The sequence below is a fragment of the Calypte anna genome, chromosome 3 (genome assembly GCF_003957555.1).
Source record: "Calypte anna isolate BGI_N300 chromosome 3, bCalAnn1_v1.p, whole genome shotgun sequence".
Lineage (NCBI taxonomy): Eukaryota > Metazoa > Chordata > Aves > Apodiformes > Trochilidae > Calypte > Calypte anna.
The window spans coordinates 5,012,349-5,036,711 of NC_044246.1; the positions used below are offsets into that span (position 1 = coordinate 5,012,349).

General features: G+C 37.4%; 1 protein-coding gene across 4 annotated transcripts in view; it reads right to left on the reverse strand.

Moving 5' to 3' along the window:
• Positions 1-24,363, reverse strand: part of SIPA1L2 (signal induced proliferation associated 1 like 2) — a 124,450-nt gene that overhangs the window by 13,982 nt on the left and 86,105 nt on the right. For all 4 annotated transcript variants that reach the window (XM_030447609.1, XM_030447608.1, XM_030447607.1 and 1 more), the window contains exons 11-18: positions 20,864-21,121; positions 17,430-17,513; positions 15,759-15,862; positions 15,255-15,358; positions 13,449-13,837; positions 9,732-9,956; positions 8,132-8,285; positions 5,062-5,281 (exon numbers count right to left, since the gene is read on the reverse strand). In XM_030447609.1, coding sequence (XP_030303469.1) covers positions 5,062-5,281; positions 8,132-8,285; positions 9,732-9,956; positions 13,449-13,837; positions 15,255-15,358; positions 15,759-15,862; positions 17,430-17,513; positions 20,864-21,121 — 1,538 coding nt within the window. The remainder of the gene's footprint in view (positions 1-5,061; positions 5,282-8,131; positions 8,286-9,731; positions 9,957-13,448; positions 13,838-15,254; positions 15,359-15,758; positions 15,863-17,429; positions 17,514-20,863; positions 21,122-24,363) is intronic.

Genomic DNA, 24,363 nt, shown 5'->3' on the forward strand with positions numbered 1-24,363 from the left:
CATTGGAAACTCAGCATGAGAGCAGTCTCGGAACTTTTGTATACACCCTGGGAATTCTAAGGACCTTATTCATACAAGTACAAATGTTTTATATATCATCCCTGTTGTGGAAAATAGCCAGAATGCCTTATTTGAAAAGCTGGCAAGTCAGTATTTTGGTCCCAGACCAGCAGGCAAGCCCTAAGGGACTGCCTCTGCTTTTGTGTGATCAGCCTTCAGAGGCTGCTGGTGAAACCTGTCAGGAAGCTGCATGTTCTCAGAGCTATTTGCTGGCTTTCCAAATCCAAGTGTAGGAGTGATAAATTCACCAGTAGTCACCCTTCATTATGCATTGTCTTTGTCAGAATCCCAGTTCACCTCAGGGTGGATCCTATCCAGTTCTGCATCAGACCTGACCGAGCAGCTCCACTGCAGCAACCCTGCCAGAGCAGAGCTCTGAATATTGAGAGCTCTGAATACTCAAGTGCTGCTGCTGATGGCTGAAATTATAAGTGGAATAACTGAAGAGGCATATGGAATAATTCATTTCTGAGCTAGAATTTATGCATTCTTGTGCAATGAGGGTGGTGGAAGACGGGCAGAAGGAGAAAAGAGAGAGAAAAAAGAGCTTTAACACTAATGCCAAAGGGCTCTCTGGGCTTTCAACATGCAGAAGATTTTTTTTTATTATTATTTCAGGAGTGCTCTGGGTGAGATGATTTCTAGCCTCCTGTATTTGCATCTTCCCCCAGCTTCTCTTACCTGACTGTTCCCTCCAATTTTTCCCTTCATGAGCAGCTGCTGGCTCCATGCAAAGCTGACAAGTTATGCTTGAGCATGTCCAGCTCCAAGTGTCCAGCAGGATATGGCTCATCTCATAATGCTTTCTTCATTGCCCACAAGACTGGGTATGAAGCAACACAGATCTACCCCTTATTTCCTTTGAGGAAACAATCTAAGTGTTATCTTTCCATTTGAAAGATTATATTATTTGTGGTACTCCTTTTTGGCACAAAATCGTTGATCTTGTGGTTTGGGGTCATTTCTGTCACGCTACACTTGGGAATGTTCTTTATTTTTACTGTTGATACATAAAGTATAAAGCATTCTGAAGAGCCCTTGTTTTCACCAAAATTACATGGTCAGTTTTTCACCAGAGCTCTTCAAATTGATTGTCATTGGGCCCACATGCCTCTCTATTCAAAGAATTACTTGTTATACAGAAAGAAGATGCATCTGACTTAACCTTTTCTACTTCCAAGACAAACATCCTGCTCCAGCTGGAACTGCTCCTTGCATGCAGGAGATGCAGCCCATGGAAAAATCCTTGCTCAGTGCTCCTCACTTACTCTGTTCAAACTAAATGTGTCAGTAAACATGGAGAGAAGCTTAGAAGATGCTGCAACTGAAGGTATATATCAAATCAGATGCAGACATAAATCCTGTTCTCTGCTCTTCTGTCCTGCAATCCCCAATTCTATCCCTATGGTCCCCTTAAACTCCACAGCTTCTGCCTGCTGAACCCCTCTTCAGTGTTACCTAAGGTTGCCCAAAGGCTCCCTTCAAAGATGCCAGCCTGCTTGGAGACTTCCTCATGGACATATGCTCATATTATTGTTGGAACAAAGGATGTGTGCTTCCAATAACTACATTCCCTTCCCTTTTGTTACTGAAAATAGTTTCATCTTCTGAGATGGTGGATTATTTACTGGCTGGGAGTCTGTAATATAATCAACAGCCTTGATTTCCTTACTGATTTCCAAACTGTTCATGGTGTACATCTTTTATACACAGTGATCCTCTTCCATTTAAAACTGCTTCTTACAATGTTAGTTTTTGATCAAAGAAGTAAGCCACTTGTAAAAGAGAATTTAATCTAATTACAGCTGTACATCTGGCAGCTTTTTCCCTATGGAAAAAGAACTTTCATCATTTTTGAGTACATCATTGCAAAGTATTTCCTTCCTCAACAGTAAGTAACCTGCATCTTGCTCTTTTCCTTACACAACAGGAATGTTGTGCCAGTGGATCATTTAGGTATTTTTCTTTTCCCTTGCTTTTAGTGTTTCACAGTAGGAGTGAACCAGAATTCCTGCCATGTCAGTCAGATTGTGCCTCCATGTGTCTTTCTAAATTTCTGACTTGTTTTAGTGCACTGGTTCTGTATCAGTGGTTCTCTTTGTTTTCATTCTTTCCCTTCTAATTCAGCTGCCATGAATTTGCAAGACAGGGACAGATTTGTACCTGCAGCCATGCTAGAATCACTCAACATGAACAGCACTGTCTCAGGGAATCTTTAATGTCCCTAAGGTAAAATTCCAGAGTTTTAAGCAACAAGAGTTTTGCTTTCCAGTTTAAGATAAAATTAAATACATCTTTCTACATTTTTGTAGTGTGTGCAAAGAACAGCCCTCAGCTCTCAGAGCTTGCATTTCAGGCTTGACTGAAAGCAACTGTGCTTTCACTTCACCTCCCCCAGTGATAAAATAATAAAAAAATCCTATAGCTTCATTTCCTCATCTCCTTCCAAAGTCAACGTCCCACACGGTTGTTGTTTCTGTCACCAGATCTGCATGGTCATTCATTCTGTCTCTTAATTCTGCTTTCCCAGCAAACTGAACCCTTCAGGGTGCCTATTATGCTTGGGTTTGGTGCTGCTTTGCTCTCCTATTAATCACTCTCTTTTCCTTGCTAGAGGGATCTCACGAGACTTGGTGCTACCACAATATTTCATGTACCCCATGCTGGGTAATAAGATGCAAGGACATATCTTTCTAAAATGGATTCCAGCCCAAACCATGCTATTTTCCCACTGATTTCTGTAAACATCAAGTATCAGTAAAATTAAAAGGTTTTAAGATCACAAACACATGTGTTTTCCAAGAGCTAGGGCAGCTAAGAACCCTGGTAACTGAAACTACAAGTTAAAATTAGAAATGAAAAAGAAACCTCTCTCCTCACTGCTGCTATAGAATGTAAATACCTGCTTTGCACTGATCACAAAAATCTTGTTAATAAGAACCAAAGACAGTTTCATATATGGAGATACTGACTAACCTGACTCTGCAAACAAAGGTGGGCAAGTCAGGATGTGTTTGCTTTAGGAGTATAATTACAGAAAAACCAATTAAATTTTCCTTGAAACAGCCACCATAAAAGACTCTGTATTGCTGGCCTCAAAAGGCACTCAGAATACAAGACCAGAAGCATAAAGAACTACCTGGAATATCAAGAACCAGCTCCATTTTAACTAAGAGAATACTGGTTTCCTATTGTTTCCCACCTATGTGTAGATATAGCTTTCTGTAAGCAGCAGCAAGAATGGAAAATAAGGTGTTTTAGGACACAAAACACTCAAATTTGACAGCTGGAGGAGCAATACACAACTTGAGTATTCACTATTAATTGCCTTGAGTCAACTTCCAGAATAAAAGAAAACTGAAGGATTGATCCCATGGAACATATCTTGTTCCAAGAAATGGCCCTAAAAACACAGGCCTAAGATAGTAAAATTAAAAAACACAATCAGGATGCAAGATTATATCTATAGATATATATAGATTACATATATATAATTATTATGTATCATATCTATTATACCTATAGATTATATCTATATAGCTCCTTCACAGACTACCAAATCTACTGAATGACTCTCAAATGAAACAAAATGGGTCTTCATTCTTTATCAGTAGAAGCAAAGGTTCTCTTCAGATTAAAACCATTTCACTCTGATAGAAACATACTTTTGGAATGGCAAAAGGTACACCAAGCATCCACTCCCATCTGAAGCATAAACTTAGCACTTGTTTGCAACACCAGTTTAAAATTAACCAGTGGTTACTCACTAGAACTTAGTCTCATAGCTTAGGCCACTGTAACAAAAAAGACTTTTGTATTTAAGGCTTATTCTGAAAGTCAGCAAGTGACTGCTTGTTCCTGGAGGACATGATGAATGACAGAGCATTATTACTCTTTTCTTTAATTCATCTGTCTGCATTCTCTCTGGACAGGCACCTACAAATGCCTTTAATGCTTTTGAGATATCCACCCACAGGTTCTTAACTGTGGACTTCAGAGTCCACAACTGCTCTACCATTAACTGTGATCAGCTCTGATGTAATAATAATGTAGCTAAATGAAAGTGCCTCTTTTTCTTTTTTTTTTCCTAAGTTGAGTGTGCCTTGTAAGTCTGACTAAACTGAGAAGCTAAGAGGTTTAGCATTTTTTAAAAAACAACTCATTGGTATTAAATATATAAATTCTTACTTGTGGCCTAAATATTTGTATCTGGCTGTGTAGATCTGCACTTATATATATATTTTTTTTCACAATTTCCTATTTTGATTTTTTATTATTATTTTCATAGTTTTCATTTGGTTTTTTTCCCACAACATTACTACAAACTTCATAGCTCATCACTCCATACTGCCATTATTGCAAGAGAAGTATAAAATAAAGATCTTACTCATGAAGAGGAAGTGAGTAAAGAGACACCTTTATAAATTGGTTTAAATTTAGCACCCCAGACTATTCTCTTTCTTCCATTACAAATGAAATTTGTATATCCAGTACAAAGGTTTTTCTGACATGGTAAAACATAAGTATCAGTAAATTCAGTTTTGAAAATGAAAAGCACAATGATTGCACATTTCAAGACATTACCCAAATGATCATCCAAATAGAAGCTCTGCCATTTAGCTAATATTTTGTGTATATTCCAGTAATTTGAATGCAAACAAAAAATAAACAAAATATAAAAAAACTGGCCAGCTTGGCTTAATTAGGCAATCACTGGAAAATAAAAATCACAAGAAATATCTTCAGATGTTTTTTGCCTGTCCCTGGTCTCGTGAAAATATTTTGGGAAGTAAAGTGAATGCTATTTCTGATATAATAAATTGGAACTGATCACTAAGGCAACCATAAGTGGGTACTGCTGACCAAGTATGCTTTTACTAGGGTATCTAGAATACTGATTCAATAATTCATATTTTCCCATTAAGAGTAACATCTAACCTAATATTATTTGAGTTCATTACAAATACTCTGTACTCAGCAATGACAGCAACAGTCACTTACTTCTCAGATTTCCCATTCCAGGAGTCAGGCTCATTCTGGGAGGCAATGTGCTGTGGTAGGGTGGAGTGGTGCTAAATAAAATATCATTTGGCAAAGCTTGGTCCAGCATTGAGCTTCGAGAGCTGGCATAGGAAGAGCCTCTGCGATTGCTACAAATGCTCTCATCTGATAAGGTTCGGTACAGGGTCCTCCGTGGAGACAGATTTCCATAAAATGAAAACTAAACATCAAAATATGAAGGTAGAAGAACACGTATTACTGGTTAAAATAATTCACAAGGATATCCCATCATCAAATCTTGGAAGTATTTTTTGGGGCAAGCGCCCTGGAACTCGCGAGCTAAGACAAAAGAGCAGAGATTTGTTCCACCATGAGATCTGCTGTGGCCTCAAAAACGTTAAAGAATTGGATTTTCATACATGCTCTTGATATTTTAGAAAGCAGCACCCTGGGTTTCTCTGATCCTGCATAGTTTTATTAATTCTGATATGTTAAATGAAACCTCCATAACCTTATTATGACAGAATTCCAGGAATATATATAAGGTTACCAATTCTGGCAACATTTCTTCAGGACTATGCATAGAAGGGTTTGATTTTAATTTGAAATGACTACACGTTAAATGTTAAACATTCTGAACTGATATATGGGGTAATATAATTCACTGGACAATAAAAATTACTTAAGAGATTGCATTTCTTACAAAAAAGGGTTAAAAAGGAGCATAACAGAGTCCAGTGAAGACTGTTCATGCATTTCAAAAAGTTATTTAAAACAGAAGCCAAATATCTGCAGTAAACCAAGGTGTTACTGTATTGTAAAACCATGCCATTCCACTTCAGAAATCCCTCTGCAGCACTGCAAATGCAGTTATTCTCCACATGTCAGGCTTTACCTTCATTATTGTAAGTGGTTTGTCCTGCATAGAACAATTTCATGCCCTGTCCTGTTTTCCTTGTGATTAATTATGTTGCACAGTTTCTATGTATGCTTAAGAGCAGTAGCTTTTAAAAACACTGAATATAGCAAAGAAAGATATCTACATTGTTAGATGTATGACAAAACTTGCTCTCTGATGAATCCTTCTGAAAGGATACACAGAATCACTCAGTTATGCCATAAGACACAGTCTTTAGAAAATACTTCAATACCCTTCCTAGTGGTAGCTCAGGAAAGCATTTATCTTGGTGATAATACAGAACATGCTCAAGTGTTAGAATGTTTAACCGTGTCCCACAGAAAATATCAGAGTATAAAATATTCAGATTCTAATCTAGGAAAGCATCAAAATACTACATGAGTTCTAGAGATTTGCTGGAGAAAGATACAGGCTGTGGGAATAAACATCAGCCAAAGGTTTATTTTACCATATAAGTAAAAATAATCCCAACAATAGACATAAGCAGTATCCTTGAACGAATGGATAGAGGACATGCAGAGCATCCCTAAATGAATGGACATATGGTATCCTTCTATTAGCAGTGGTTAAAGAATATCTAAAGACCCTGAGCCTAATTAGAGATCACACTGGGCTAAGAGTTAAAAACCTTCACCTTCTGAACTGAAGTCTCTGATCCTCTTTCCTCCACTCAAGATTCCCAGCAAGCAAGCAAGCAAGCATCCTGCTGCAATTCTTGGTTATTACTTAAGTCTCCCCAAATTAATAATGCATCTTCTATCTAGAGGGGCTGTTCACTAGCCATCCAAACATTTTCAATGCTATTTTGTGAAGCTTTACAGAGTTTTCTTTTAGGGAGTGACAAAAATTAAATATTACCTCGAGGGTCATTATTCCCTTATTTATGGAGAAGGTAAAACAAAAACCAAATAAAAAATATGATTTGATTCTGTGGAGTCTTACATATTTAGGAAATTCCTTTCTGGCTTGGTTTCAGTGACCTTTACCAAGATTAATATACTCTTTGAAAGCACAATTAAAGACTGGATACTGCCAAACCCTGTGCCTGGGGGATCCCCTGCAAGTCAGGGCCCCTTTTACTTAGTGCCCTTTTGTTTGTGTGTCTTGGGATGGGAAGGGGCCAGCAGCCATTTATCCCAGGATGGCCACATCCCCTCACTCCTTGTTGTTTCTAATTGAGGTAGCCAGGAATGTTGGCAGGTCTTGAAATCATCACAGAAAGCCAATTATTGTATCAATCATAAATCACAAAAACCTCTAGGACATTATGCTTGAGAATTCAAACATATGTAATGCACACTTAACACACTGCACATGAAAAATATATGTATGATCTGAATTTCAAATTCAGCCCTGCACTTAGAGGATTCCCCTGTGTTCCTTTTGCTCAGCCATGCTGATTATGCTATTTAGCACACTGTATAAACACAGCAGGTGAAGAGAGCAATGAGGTAATAGCAAAGTGTGACAATTATCTCAAGTAATTTAATTGCTTTGTGCTTTATTCCACATTAAGCACAGAATTCAGGCTCAGTTATACTTTGGGGAGTGGTAAATTTGAAGTTCCCTATCTGCTTTTTGTGAAGTCTTATATATTACTGATTTCATACCATGAAGACTTGATGTATGCTGTCTGCTAGCACTGACAGTGATGCCTTTTGAGCAGTTGCCACTGATATGGACATGAAACTGTGATTCAGACTTCCAACAGAATTGTTGGGATTGAGTATCACAGTGCAGGGGGATGTGGGCTGCTTTTATTTATCATAGAATCATAGAATTGGCTGGGTTGGAAGGGACCTCAGAGATCATCGAGTCCAACCCTTATGTGCCTTGATATCACAAGGTGTATAAATTTAGGCATCCAACCCTAAAAAGGCTACTTTTGATGCTTGAAATTTTAAGTTGCTCAGCCTGCACCTGTCTCTGCTCAAGCTAAGGAAAGACATACTTAAATAAATACTGGATTTTGTACATAATCATCTGACTAGATATAATTTTCTAATTATGGGACATTACATTTTGGGACTTCTGCTCAGTATTAAAAGCATCCTCATGGAATACACTTGCCTTCTCTATAGCAATTTTGGGTATAAGAGAAATTTACATCTAAAGTACTTGAGATACAGAGAGCCAAAGAAAGCAGCTTACCTTCCTTCTTCCCTCCTCCACAGAGAGGCTGTCTGGAAGCATCATCTTCAGAAAATCTTCTTTGGAGAGGACTTGCTGGCTTTCAACCATGGCATTCCTCACTGCAGCCTGGAGAGGACTGGATGCAGACACAGCATCAATATCATCATACACTCTGTAAAGAGAATTCATGGTTTTAGCAAGGATAGCAACAGTGCTCTTGGCTTTCCAAGACTGCTCATTTTCTGTCACAAGGTAAAAATTCTAAGAATTAACTCCTGACACAACACACTTTTTGATGATTTGGTATTTATGGAACTGTTTGTGGGTCCAAAATGATATTCCTAAAACCAGTGGGAAATAAATTTTAGGTATTCTAAAGAACAATTTTAAAAAAGATAATTCCTGTTTCTCCTGGTTTGCCTCTTTTTTTACACACCATGCTTTTCTATTGGTAAAAGCTGTATTTACATGAGTGTTTCCCATAGTTCATAGCAAAATATTTTAACTTTTACTTTCCCAGCAAATCAGAAAATCAGTATTTTATAGGGTGATGTTGTATCCATAACTTCACAATCTAGCAAGATGACTACAGCCACCTATGGCAAATTTGTCTGAAGTGTATTAATAATCAATTGTGCCAAGTTTGTTTTATTATCAGCAATTTCATAAAGCTCTTTAGATAAGTAAAACAGTTGTCTTCCTTAATTACCAGCATATAAAAAGGTATTTACAGTCAACAAAAGAGTGTCAAGCACCATTATTATCCTTCCTTATGAGAAAGGAGAGAGGGAGAATTTTAACAGGTTTACTTTGAAAAAAAGCACCAGAGGCTCCCAGTCAGACAGAGCACACACTTGAAACCATTACCTACTACCAAGTGCAGCATAATCAGCAGAAAGAAAACAAGATTTGCTATGGCAAAGTGTAATTCTCAGTGAATTATATGTTACAGTGGCACAACATTCAGCAAGTGACCCCATTTCCATCACCATTGCTAATTAGAGATGTTATTTTATTTCAACATAATTATCCTCAGAGAGCTATTTCCTTTCTGTGATGTACAGAAAGCTTTCCTAGAAGGAAAGAGGTGAAGCAATGCCAGACTCCATAGGAAATTCTGAAAATATTTTCTGATCTATTAAGTGCTTCTATATTCAATTAGTATTTCCTAAATAGAAGCAGCTCTTGAAGATGCTTTTCTAAATTGCTGTGGTTTCAGTCTAAATGCTATGATTTATTATTAAGTAATTAAAATTTATTATGAAGTAATTAAAATTCCTGAAGATTTGTAGAAAATGTCTTGGAGACCTTAATAAAACTGTGCCTTCCCAACTGTTTCCTAGAGAAACAGATTTTACCTACACACACTTTCAGAAATTCCTGTCATCTTGCTTCATTTGACACATGGGAAAAAGATGCAGCTGATTAGAAGAGAGAAGGAAATTATCCTATGCAGATATTGCCTTTTTTTTCTTTCTTTTAGATGTACCTTTGATAGAGAAAAATACCCAAGCATTTCAAAGCAAAACAGAACTTGCAATTTTCCATTTTTCTATCCTATTTTAATTTTTTCATTACCCTTCTTCCCCCTCACAAAGTTAAGTAGAGTTCTACTTACTCGTGGCATTCAGAAACTTCAGCTTCTTCAGGTGTGGGACTTCCTTCTGATTTTTTCCATCCAATAACATATTTGCTCACTGCTCCTTGTCTATGGTATGGTTTGGAAACTGACCCAGAAATCTGTTGACTGCTATTCTGAGATACAATATAGACTTTGGAGGTATCAAGGGAGCCACTTTTCTTGGAGCAATGTGTTGATGGGCTTCCTGAATGATGTGACCCACTGAAAAATCAAACAAAAAAGAAAAAGGCAAAAATGAAATCTGCTATACAGCAAGAAATCAGAAGCTGGTGTTGCAGTTGTAACCTTTTCTCAAGGTTAAAACCAAGGTTGTATACACACACTGGATAAATTAAAGCTCTGTGGGAACACAACTGTAACAAATGATGCATACAATTCAAGTTGCTGAAATGGCAATGCAAACTGATGGATATTAAAATGAAAAGACTAAGTTCAGGCAATATATACAAAATCCATGCATGCAATTATAAGTAAGTGTACACACACATTATTAATGGTATAATTCCATTTCCTTAAGAACTACACAGGGAATTACCCCAAATACCTAATTATAAAACTGTGCTTTTCCACTTCATTTTCTTTTTGCCAGTTCAGGCCAGTTTAAGCCGTGTCTTTCATTCAGTACCACTGAGAATTTAGGATTAACAGCAGTAAACTTCAGTTAAACAAAAACAGCCCTCTGGACAATTTTAACAGCCTATTTTATTATGAGTAATAGCACCAGTGGGCACTAATGAAACCTTTTACTGAAGACTCTCAAAGTGATATGAAACCAACTAAAGCAAACATTTTCTTGAAGAAGAAATTTCCTCTTTTCATCTTGGGGGTGAAGTAAGCAAAGAATTTAAAAACCAGGTGCCTTGCCTAAAATCAGAAGCTGGAAGCTGAAGCAGCAGTTCCCAACTTGCCTTGTTGGTTTCCAAACACCAATCACAGGGCTATCTTTTCATCTAAACCCAGAAGTATTGGATTAATTCAGAGAGGATCAGAAGGTGATGCTGGAACTGTACCAGACATGGCTCCTTTGCTGAACATGCAGAGTAAAGTCCAATCAATGTGCATGCACAGATGTCATGAGATCAAATTAAAATGCTGAATGTGGAATTAAGTTGAATCAATGAGGCAATAGATTAATAATAATGATCACAGTATTTGCATTTAATCTTAAAAGCAATTTATTTTCTCTCCTCTCTTCCCTCTGCCTCCCCAAAAAGTAGAAAGCAGATTGTGAGGTTTTGGGGAAAGAAAATAATGCAGGTGATGTTAAAAGCTTTTTTGCTTGTTATCCTAGCAAATAGGTAAATACATTAGGTAAAGATGTGGGGAAGAAATAAATTCAGTTATGAAACAGTGAAATCTAAAGATGAGGCAAACACTGAAGCATAAAGTAAAATACATATCAGATCAATAGCAAGGGCATTACCCAGAGGATTTTTTTAAGTTCCATTTGTACCTAAAATTAAGAAAAATTGAACATCCAACCTCATTTTGTAGGTTTCAAGTGAGGGCATATTGCTGAAGTCATGAAATGCCTGTGAAAGTCTGGGTTTAGATAAGGAGTTGGAATACAATGGTTGGAACAAGCAGTATGTATTTTCAATTATATGTATTTTTATAGATGTTCTATGCAAGAAACAAAGCAAAACTAAAGACAATGAAGCTAAGCTGTTTCACTTAGAGGAACATGAAGGTATTTGATAATTCATGTGCATAGTAAACATAAAATAAGAGACATAAAACTATTAATAACAGAGCTGTGAGAGAATGTTGTGCACAGCTCAGGTCAGTCATGTGTTCTGAGATACTGCTCCCACAGCAGCTTTATTTCTGTAAATCTTCCTGGGATACTGTGGTTTCAAGGGGTTCTTTATCTGATGATGACAGAGAATCAGGCTGGTACCTTTCCAGCAATCAAACTCTTCCCTGTGTATGACACTTTATCTATTCAGTAAACAGAATTTTAATAAAGGAAATGATGCATTTATACACCAATGGCATGCCAAGAGTCTGTGGACTTGTTTTGTTTACACCCTTTAGATAATGCATAACAAGTTTACTATTTAACATTCATGAAAAAATTTGAATGAATGCCTCAACAGCATTAGAACTTCATTATTATAGATTATGAAGGAATACAAACAGTGTCTGACCAGCTAGAACCTACATGCAGGATTCTGCAGCAGATATTTCATGCTTATTTGTTAACTCCACTTTCTTGGGTCTATGTGAAGATGTCAGTGTTGCAGCATCACAGCTATAAAATTAAATACTTTTTAATACTGCATGCCTGGGGGTGCTGCATGAGTGATGCCAGCTTTTAAATTCAACTGTAAAATTATTTATTGCTCCAATGTAATTTGAAGGCTATATAGGCAAGGTTTAAATAAAACAGGTGGGTCACATAACAAAAGTCTGACACTTCTCTGTAGCAAAAGGACTTGGCACACAAATCCAAAGGTGATCACTGGAAAACATGACTGTTGCCAAAGTGGGGCAATCCTAATGTAAGGAGTCATCTTAATACTACTCTGAACAACAGAGTTTACCAACATCTTGGTAAACTTAGTTAAAATCTGTATTTTAAAAACCCAAACACTAATACATAAAATGTTTATTCCATTGAAGTGAGCAGCAGATTACTTTATGGCACTTTAAATATGACAGCTGCCACACAGGGGCTGAGAATACAGGTTCTAGCCATTAGCCATCTATTTCATCTCATTATGGTGAAGTTCCAGGAAAAAAGAGCTTATTTTCAGCACTTTTGAGGTCTCAAAATGTAAAATTAAATCTCAACACACACAAAGCAGAGTAAATCTGGAGATTCTGCATTATCATAAAGTTTAATGTGAAAGCATTTACCTAGTTTTCACAGCACACTATTCAGTACTATATACTATTTTCTATAACTTGTGAAAAAAAAAATCAAGAGGTCAAAGTATACAAGACTAATTCATTCATGTCAAGCATATAAGGAAACAAGGATAATAGATATTTGGTTATTTTTCTGTATTGATTGACATAGAAAAAAGGAAAATCAGAAGGAAAGGAGAACAAACAATTTCCTTCCATCCTTTACATACAGAGGAAAAACCCTGACACAGACCAAAGCTTTAACTTCAAAGTCACCATAAAATGTAAATTGGGAGGTAAAGGCAAGCAGCTGGAAAAGTGTGCTTTCCAAGTTGGCTTTACAACAGATGTACCATGCACACATTCCATTAGTAACAAAACCAAGAGCTGCAAATCGATCAGAAATTCATTTCAATAAAGAAAATTCTAGAGCAAACATGACAATAATGTAAATCAGGGGGGATAATATGCAATGCAGTTTCACTACATGGAGAAAGTGTCCATTGCAAATTTTCCCTTAGAGTTAAGTCACAGGTAATCTGTTGCACTGTACTAAAAGATTTATAGGTGCCAACTTCACTTTTACTCAGGGGTGTTTCTGAACTGAAAGAAACTCAGCAATATGCACAAGGCCACACATAAAGTCTCCATCAGATCCAAGAGTGCTATTTAGGCAGACTCAGCAAAACTTGTGTAAAATTTGTTAAAATAAGCATTTAAACACATCAACCATTAAAAAAAAAAATCAAAACCACTTAAGTGATTACTTTCAAATAAAGATAAAGAGAATAACAACAACGAAGAAGTGTCCATAAAACCTAATTTGATGGAAACACATACCTGGAATGAGAGGAAATTTCACTCAGGTCTCCCATACTGCCTTCAGCTGTGTGACTGGTAGAAATAGCAGAGGCAAAGCTGTGAACAGCATAGATTTTAGCTGGATCATCATCTGGCCCAGGAGTTTCAGAAGACTCAGTCCACTGCTCAGCACGACAATGAACTCCAGACCTGCTGCCAGCAAGGTGCAGAGGGGCCAGCAGAGGAGCAGGCATGCAGGGAGCTGTGTCAATTCCACTGTCAGTAGAAGCCCCCTTGATATATGTTAACCCAAGGAGCTCAGGATCCATCAGATCTCCAGAACCAAAGTGTTTCTCATCACTGTTGCTGGATGTATTACTGGAGAGGGTGTTGCTGCTCGAGTGGCTTGAACAGCTTTTGTCTCCAATCTTAAGAAAAAGAACAAAAAAACCAGACACAGCCTCAAGTTAAAAAGTAAAATATTTTCACCTGAATTAATGATTTTTTGCCATTCAGAGACCATTTTATTATTTTTCAGAGTATACCAGGATATAGCTGCAATATATGAAAAGAACTGATTATACCATCAGCTTCTAGGAAATAAATTGCACAACTGGCTAAACACATTAAAGGTTCCTGTCACTGCAGTTCCATCTTCCATGGCAAATCTTAAGATCACACTTCAATTTTCTGATTACAGGACCTGCTCAACATCCATAAAATTGCATTTCTGAGCAGTTAAAATAAGCATTTGTTAAAGCTAGAAGCATTGGTAATTGTTTGTTCATACAAATTCTACTGCAAATCTGAAAAAAACCCACAGAACACTGAATTATCCTTGGCTTCTCCTCAGGATGGGTGAATTATGCAGCTTCTTGGATTGAATCCAATTAGAGGTGTGGCTAGTTAAATTGAAGCCAATTGTGATGTGTGTGTACCAGATGGAAGTCAAGTCACAGGGCCCCAAGCCAAGCAGGGCTGTTGAAGTGGAATAATTGTGTCAGGCATTTGAGTCAATAAAGTTAAGGTTTTCTTGTTGTTCTTTTGTTTATTTTTTTGTTGTTTTTTTTCTTCAAGAGATTTTACAGATCTGGATTAATTTATCCATGTGACAGAGGAGCCAGAATAAGGGCAGATGGACCTCTATCAGGTAGAACATAAGTGAGAAATGTGACTTTTTCACCAAATCCCCTCCCAGCAGATGCATAGAACCATACAAAATAGACAAGGCAGCCTATCCAGAAATGATACTTCTATTCCACATGGAGATTAAATGGCCTCAAAATTTGAGAATATTACTTTAGGAAAAAAGGAGAGGTTACATCTGCATTCATTCTAACCTTTACAACATGGCTGTCACCTTAGGAAAAAAAAAAGGAAAAACTGATAAAAATACAAGGAGCAGTTTTTCCAAGGAGAAGGACTTGGAGTAAGGTATCTGGAGAAAAGGCATAGTACTTCTTACTGTTATCATAAAATGGAACTAAAGTGGAAAGAAACAAGCTGGGGGGTGTGAGGGGAACAAAAAAGGCTCAAAGGCATAAAATTAGCCTCAGAAGACTTATTTGGTATATATGAACCTTCCCAAAAATTTCCTGCATGTTGCTAAACATACATGATTAGGCACCTTCCTGACCCTGCAAGCAGCAGAAAATCTGGACAACAGCTATGGATAGAGACATCATTAACTGCTCAAGCCCACTTTTAAACTTACTCAATTCACCCCACATCTAGATGAGCATACTCCTACCAAAACATACAGTGGTATTCATAAATTACTAAAATTTATGAGGCTTTTTTTTTTTTTTTTTTGAGTTTCCAATGATATCCAAGCACAAGACTTACATGTGAGAGTTTGTTTGGTGACTCCTTGCCACTGCCTTCTTTCTGTATAGTTCTGTCTTTGTAGGAGCTCAGGACTTTGGTCGATGGTGCATGCCACTTGGTGTCTGCCATGAAAAAGTTGTGGTTTATTTCTGAATGCTAAAATCACAAGTTTACTCTTTAATGGAAAAAAAAGCAGAAGCTTAGCATCAGGTTTCAAACCCTTACACTCTTTGGACTCGAAGGTGTGTAACCTTGCAGGATTTCCTGAGTTTTTCAGTGGTAACTTAATGAAGTTCTATCTGTTTTTCATCATTCATAAGGTTTTCTGAAGTTCAGGAGGAATTTTTTCCAAGTACTATCTAAATATCCCACACCATTTCTGCTAGACTGTAACAGTCCCTCCTTTCACTGACAGATTCCATGCTCTTTGGGTATCAACCTTCTGCAGCACAAGGTGGCTTCACTTCAACAGGCAAGCACTGCAAAGGCCATTTATTTTTAGAATACAGCAGTTTTTATTACCAGAATGTCTTGTTCCTTCCAAAGTTTCCTCTCGTTCTCTGCCTCCTTCACACTCCAGTGAGCCTGAACCTTGGTGGTGTTCATGGAGCAAAGGGGACTGGCACCTTGGAAGGTAAGCAAAAAATTAAGTTGTTTGGGTTTTTACCCTAGAAAATTAATTGAGTGATGAACAACTGCACTTCTGCCTCTTCAAAGCAAACATTCTGCAAGTGATTTGTTTAAACAATCATCATCTCCCACACCGTGCAAATATAGGAATACTTTTAAACCCTACATGGAAATATTTACACACCATTTTTTTTCCAGCAGCACACTGCTGTAGCTTAAGCATGCACAGGCCAAGAAAACACTGAACTTGAAGAAGAAAAGCATTCCTGTGGCTATAATTCCAAAGGTTTTTTGTAACAGAGAACTATGGTAATGCAGAGTTAATTACTTTATGAACCCCACAGAAAGTAACCCTGGAGTTTTGCAGGTTTTCACACTGGGATCATGGAAGTCAGCACCAGACCCACTGCTTTGCATTGTATTGCAAAACGAATTCTTTCACAAAGCAGCACACTGAACCAAAGGTCACTATTAGAAATAACTGCACTAGAGAAATCACACAAGACTCATTTTTATGTGTTTACTGTCCAAAAAAAATGGTATTGTTTATCTGGAATTATTAGCATCTATTTAGCTGTTACAGTATTCCAAAATTCCTTGAGGAGTCTTCAAGACATTGCATATATATAAATACATATATATATATATATCTGCTACATGGAACATCTTAATCACAAACTGTCACACCAAAGCAATATTAAGGTTACAGACAAGGACTCAAGCTGATCTTTTCAGTATTTTCTTTTTTTTCCTTTTTTTTTTCCTCTTTTTTTTTTTCTTCTTCTTTTTTTTTTTTTTTTTTTTTTTCTTTGTTTTTTCCTTTTTTTTTCCTTTTATTTTTTTTTTCTGTAAAGTAACTTCTGAAAGCCAAGTGGCAAGTCTGGAATGCTTTTCCATCATGCTATGTAGATATTACCATAGCTCAATATTTTATGACAGGAGTGTTACCAGCAGCAATTCAAGTAATTTAAAGTAATTTAGAACAGATGTCTCCCATAATGTTCTTATAACATGAGACAGTGTTTTGGGGTGGTCTTTTATACAAGGATAGCTAAAATTTGAAAGTTTAGCATCAAGGGATTAATATTGATGTGAAAGAACCATCTATATACAACAGCAGCCTTTAGGGAGAAGAGACCTCTGAAACAGTGCTACTGTTTTGAGGGGAGATTCCAGAGAATGGATATCACTGGAATGGGCATAGCTGGAAATAAAACCTTTAAGGATCATCAAGGCAGTTATTGAAAAATAACTCTTCCACTGAAGCAGGAGGAAACATTTTACTGCAGTTCTGAGTTCCTAGATGATTTCTGGCCTGTTTCTAGGAAGGCAAACCTAAGAACTGTTATTTACCTAAATTGAAAAATAACAGTTTTGTCCAAAAGAATTAAAGCTATGGGGCTTCAGGATTGTATTGGAATTTATATTAAAGATCATTACACTTGTACACTAATGGGGTTTGCAAATAAATCTAGGATAGAGACCATCCACATAAATTTAGCTTTAGAAAGAAGATGGGAGCTATGGCAAGATTTAAAAATATCATTAAAAAACCATCAATACCCATCATATCCCACTTGCTGTCTCCACTGGCTGCTCCCACTGGGTCCTGGGTCACTGGAGGAGGACTGGTTGCTTGGAGAACTTCTGTAAGGTTGATGAGAGTCACTAACAGTGCACTGAGGTATTTGTGGGGTTTTAGATTTGAAATGGGCTGTATTTCTTTTATAAAACATATTCATTTTTACAAATGCAGTATGAACAATTTACTATAGCCATGTTGGAAAGTCACAGTTCTTAGTTTCATAAAACTTAAACAAGAATTTTTTAAGTATATTAGTTCATCAGTAATAAATATTTCCAACTGAATAGATTAAAAAGGCACAAAAAGAGAAAGACTAAGAGCTAAATCCTGTCTTCATGACATCTAGCTTTACTTCTGAACAAGAGGGGTTCCTGAGGAGTCAGGGCAGGACTTTCCATGTGTGAAACTCTAACAAAGGTGGAATACATGCAAAGCAATCACCAATCATTTCAACATAGTAATTTAGATGACATAGCAACAATACTTTTTAATGTTATAATTCTTTGACCTAGAAGAGCAATAAGAAAATATTTTCATGAATTTTATTTTGTACTTTTTATTTACACTCTACAGCCTCATGTGTCAGCAATATCTCTTGCATTTCCAGACAATTCAAATGCAATCCTCAAATTAGTTTTTGATCTCCCTCCTAACCTTCACCTCTGTGCACATCAGTCCATAACTAAAATACAATTTCACTCAGTGACATTACCCCTTCTTATTTTTTTTAAAGAATATGTGTAGAAAATCACTGCATGTGCTCAGAGGGGTGAAAAGAGGTAGTTTTGGTTTTATGCACAACAGTGTCTCAAGGACATGACTTTTAACAAGCAACTTTTTGCTCAGTATAAAAATGTAATGCCAGTAGTTATTACATTTAGACAGTGTAGTACCTAAGTTTTCAGAGTGTCTCTCTCTGATATGTTTTGACAGGACTGAGCCTCTTTCAACCAAGTGAATTAGTCAAATTTATCATCAGATTTAGTAGTGCTCTTCCTTCTCACCACCAAGAACTTTGCATTTCTTGCACAGGTTAAGTAAAGCAGCATTAAGGAATGGGTAAGGGATGAACCCAAGTTTCCAACCTCTGGATTGATGTTTAGGACATAGTACTCAAAATCCAGACATTGCTTTCTACTATCCCAGGCTGAGCAATGTCTGGATCCCAAGCCTCTCATTTGCTGGGCAAGTGTCTGGCCATTAGGCTACTACTAAACAAAAAGTGGCTACAAAGGAGAGCAACAGCAGTCAGTAAATGCCTCACATGGTCCCTTTACAGCAGAGGTGCAGCTGCCTGCTCTTAGGAATGGATTCCAGGCTGGAGGTGAAAGGACTCAATCACCTCCAAGAGTGACTAAAGTACACAGAAACCTCTTGGTGTTAAACAAGAGTGAGGCTGACTGCAGCCTCCTTCTTAGGCACTTGCTGTGAGCAGCTGCTACAGAATTAGGCATTTTGTAAAAACAGAAGTAGAGCTCAAGGATATCCTTCTATTTCTTCACTATTAATTAGACAAAACTCCTTGATCAACACAAAAACATTTGGGTTGCCTCTCAAAGCACTTAACTCTCCTCAGGAACTGTACTACCAGCACACAGGTTCAGTGCCCGGTTTGGAACTGCACCCCAGGGACTGGGCACCTATTACATGGCAGTGACTGAACTGTTGCTGTTTGTCTTTTACTACATCTAGCCCACATTTCTGTTGCTTCCTCCTCTTTTTATCTCTCAAAACAACCACTTTATCTCCAACATTAATGTCAGTTCAATTTTCAGACCAGTTGCTGTAACTCCCCTGTTTTATCAACCTGCTTCTCCCTGCCTCTGCTCTTGTCTGAACTGATATTGGGGTTTTGACCCTCTAAAACTCAGCATTTTCCTGGCCTGAGTTTTTTCACCCTTGCAAGATCACCTGCAAGTGGTACTCAACCCTAATTCAAAACACTTCTTTTCCAGCCCATCTCTCCACCAAGCCATCAGCTGTGTCTTCGCCCCTGGGGAAGGACCTTGCCAGTTAGGTACCTCTCTTTTCATGTCTCAAGATCCACATGTCATGGTTCATCATTTTTCTCTCTTTTCACTATTTATACCCTGTATCATGTCTTCCCCAGAATGACATTTCTTTGGGTTAAGTGATTCAGGAATCTCTTCATGACAAGAGCTAACTTCTATCTTAGCTTCTTTTTCTCCATGTGCTTCACTAAGTACTACCAGAAGAACAACTTATGTTTAGGTATTTTTTTTGGCAATCAGTATTAGGTCAGAAAACTTGCATTCTTTTTTCTCTGTACAGACACACAGTGTGCTTAATAAAGCTCCATAAATTCTGAAGTATTTGTAGACACTTGATACATCAGCTCTGCATGCTAGATGTTAGTGAGAATTTCAATTACAAGACATGAGGTTCAAGGGTAAATAGTTGTTTCTCCCTTTGTCAGGGGGTGAAAGGAGAATCCAAATTATCAAATGGTCATGACTGGGAGTTTGCCTTGCCCAGACCATGACACAGATGTAGTTTCAAGTATTTACTATATCCTGTCTATATTTCAAATATAAAAGTCACTAATTCTTCTCTACTGCATAAGATAATGTGGCAATAGTAGTAATTCATTATTTCATCCAGAATTTTTAAAAGCTATTAAAGGCCAGTATTTCAATTTTTCATATCAGTTAGGTATCACCAACATGCAGGATTTTTTTTTCCCTTGGAAATTAGAACTACATCACCCAATGGAAAATGGGCATAAGCAGAAATAATTGCAAGCAATAAAGGACAGAGCTATGCTCAAGACATGTGGCTTTCATAAACAATTCAAAGGTCAAATGTATTTACAAATTTTTAAGTTTAAAAATAAAATTTTATCTGATGAAGAATTATGATTAAACCAGAAGAGAGCTAACATTTAAGGATACAATTCCATCATCTCAGAGGTGTTATATATTCAAATCACAAGCTCCACTTCATTTAATTAAAAGCAAAGCAAAGCATGAGGAGTGGCAACGAGTTACAGAACCCCTTGAAACTCTGCCAATAGCTTATTAATGTGATTAAATAATTCGTTTTTAAAAGGGATGAGTTAATTTTATTTACACTCATTATTTGTTTAAATAGGTCCCAAAAGGTGGGAGAGAGAAGGTGTGGTTTAGATGAAAAACTCACAAGGCAGTTTGCTATTTTCTTGATGTGGATTAAGAGGGAAAGTCCTCAGCAGTAGGACTTCAACCCCAAACAACAGAAATCATTTGTTTCAAGTCAGGGGTTCAGTAACTGCTCTTTCCCACCACCTCCCAATGAGCGTTACCCTCCGAACACAACAAGAGCACCTTTATCCAGTCAACATTCCAAAGGTCTGGAGACACCTAAAGCAAAGCAGATTAGGAAAAAAGCAGGCAGGAAAGAGAGGAAGCTTTACCTGGCCCCATCTGGGAGTTTTCTGTCAAAGGAAGTGCTGCGAGGAATGGCTGGCTGAGCCTGCTGGAGCAGCTGCTGGCACTGCAGTCTGTCGGGTGTTCCTAGGATTGGAGAGGCACGAGAGAGGGGCTGCCCAGCGGGAGTCGGCACCCGATGCCAAGTGGTATTCCTTCTGAAAGGGGTTTTATACTCACATGGGGTGCCTTCACTGTCAAGTTTGTATTCCACCATGGGTATACGACAAAGTTCTGAACAACCCCTGGGGGATAAAATAAAAACCCTGATCAGTCGCGCTGGAGGGAACAGAAAAAGAAGTTTTGGATTCTCCAGTTGGAACGGGATGGTTGGTTTCTCTTCCAAATGTGTTCATAGAGTTCTGTACAACCCTACAAATGCTTCAAAACTATCATGCCAGCCAGGTAGGAAACATTTCAAAAGCAAGGATTTGCCCTGTTGTGCTCAGAGGATTTGGAACTCTCTCTTTGCCCTTCAAAACGGAGAAAATCTCAAGCTTTTACAAATCTATCTTCAGTGTGAATTTTACATAGCAAGACCTCGTAGAAACAAAGCATTCAGAAAACATCAAATTCTTCTGTAACATCTTCAGTTTGTTTACATTTCATGACTACAAATAATTTCTTAGAGTTAACATTTATACATCCAAAATCATAGAAAGGCTTTGTTATTTTTTTCAGCAAACAAAACGTTTCTTAATGGTAGTAAGAACTTTCCTTTGGAATCTCACCTCATCCCCACTGAATGTCAGAGCATATAATCTGAATTTGCAATTGCTTAAGTGGGATCTAAATATTTTTCTATTTGCTTGCAAAGTGCACTTTCTAACATCTCTCTTCCTGGGGGTCTCTGTGTCTGGAAGAGAAATGGGGAAGTGGAAGGAATAGATAAATTTGGCTTAAAACCTCTTACTTGAAGCCTGCAGTGTTGTTAAATGGTACCAGTATTCCCAGAAAGTGTGTAAACTCAGTTAATGCTTGTAAAAGTGGCCATATATACAATTTGTCATGATTTGACTAGGAAGCTGTACAATTATGTTGGCTACACTTTTCAGCATCCTTCTCAGTATCATTTCACCCACTTCTTCATTCATGGAGACCTCAAGTGTTACAAACAAACCACCCCCTCCTGAATTTCTCCTATTATGATAGCAATTTAACAGTTTGCCTTGGAACCTGAGAAAGTTCTAAGATGTAATTGTGATTGTACCCTTTACTAGATAACCCCCATAAAGTACTTAGAGTGCTGTAAAAATAGCAATGGCTTTGGAAGGCAAAAATATTGTTACTACTCTTTGGTTTGATTCAGCTTGGTGACTGAGTAAATAAAGCATGACAGAAAAACAGCAAACAATGAGCTCTCCTGCAGAAAGAAGAATCTAAAATTTGGCATCATCGTGTGTTTGTTTACATCATGAAAATGGATTCTTCTAACAAATCAAAAAATGATTCAGGATGCTGTTCCTGCAGAAAAACAGGCTTACAAAACAACTGTATTTCAAATGACTCTAACAGTGTGGGTTTTAGCTTCAAAATGCAGCTCCAACCTGACTTTTGTCACTGCCCTCTCCCCAGTTTCCATGGTTAAAATGGAAGTACTTTACATAGTTTCCTTTGTCACACAGCCTTTTTAATTTTAATATAGAAGTGCCAAACCCATCAGTTCAATGCTTCTATGAAAACTCATGCTTCATTGCTTCACAGCACTGCCTAAAGAAGACACTGCAGTGTGCAATGTAAAGTCACAACTGTAGCTATCTCCTACATCAGAAACAAAGAGAACAAATTCAGTCATGCCAGCAACCCAGTGAGGATCCCCACCTCCTGCAGGGGATCAAACCACAAGTTATCTTGCATGAAAAAAACCCACAAAATTAAATGCAATTTCCTCTTAAATATTTAATTTGACCATTATCTTCTGTTTATAATAGTGTTACTTATGCCTCTGTATGAAGAACATACATTGGCACTAGTAGTGAATTATAGCTTTTAATTCACCTTTTAATTCTTTATTTTTTAAAAATTCACTTCAAGGAGTAGAAAATATTTACAAATATATATCTAATGGTCTTCAAATGATATTTAAGTTTATATTAAACAAGTAAAGGCTATCAAATATCTTTCCCAATTCTATTCAGTATAACATTTTGAAAAATAGACTCATGTTATTTACCAAGCAAGTGCAACCAAGTCTTAACTACAAAACAGAAATGAGAGCCCTTCCTGTACTTCACTATGGTTTGATGTCAATTAAATCAATCCTTCAGCATGCGCACTGACTCCCATTGGTACCTTCAGTACAAGAGATGTGTTTTCCTATTAAAAAATTGGTTAATAAAACCTACTCTGCAATTACACAGAGCATGACATGATACAACCAGTAGGTCATGACTGCACATTAAAAAAAAAAATAAATGTAAGAGTCCACTGGAAAAATCTGCAATGTCCAAACGTTACTGCAAGGAGCATTACGTTCTGAAACAAGTATCAACCTGCCCACTATATTAAATAAACCTTTCAATATCAACTTAATATTCTATATAAAGCTGCTGCAAAGGGCTCTGTGAAGGGCCTGCATTATGCAAGGATGCTAAGTGAAAAAAGGTAGATGTTCATCTTCACAGAAAAGTCTGTCCCTTTTAGATACTATGAGCAGCAGCTTAACACCTTGAGAACTACACGAATAATTTCTTTCCTGCTATATGCTGCTGCTGTCAATTCCATCACTTTAGATCTGGATCCCAACTATCTACAGATTTCATGCACCAAGAACCATTTGCTCAGGTAATGGTTACAGTTTAGCTTTAGTGCAATGAATCACCACTGAAGCACTAATGGAGAGGCAGAGAAGAAATCACTGGTGTTCACCAGTTGTGTTACACCAATGAACTATCCTTTCCTCTCACCATTACAACCCAAAATGTTTAATATTACAACCCAAAATGTTTAATATTTCTCACTAAGTAGCCTTTATCTAGCAGCACCAAAAGAGTTGCATGCTTCTAACTCAACACTGGTGTTTGGAAGTAATCTCTTCAATTCCAGTGTGTTTGTTACTGCACTGCAGCACTTCTAACAAAGCATCACCATGAGCCTGAGGACTCATCATGCCATCTATTAAATCCACATAATCAAAACATAGCTTAATTTCACATAATTGTAGGGACTTCACTAGAAAGCAGAATTTAGTAGCTTATTTTTCTTAGACTCCTGTGTAGTTACAGACACACATACATTTACCCTCTTGTATCACCTGGACTCCACTGACTCCCTGTTATCAACTACAGTCCAAGCCCATGACACTGGGTAACATTCAAATGGTCTGAGAGAATTTTGGTCAAAAAGTCCAGACAAAAATTGCAAGTTGAGAAATCTCAGTAAGCTATTAACAGCAGCTGCATCAAAAAAAGAAAGAGATGCCATTTGAAGAACAGTGTCAGCTTTACTTTCAAATAATTCCATAGCACAAGAGCTTTATGGGACTGCT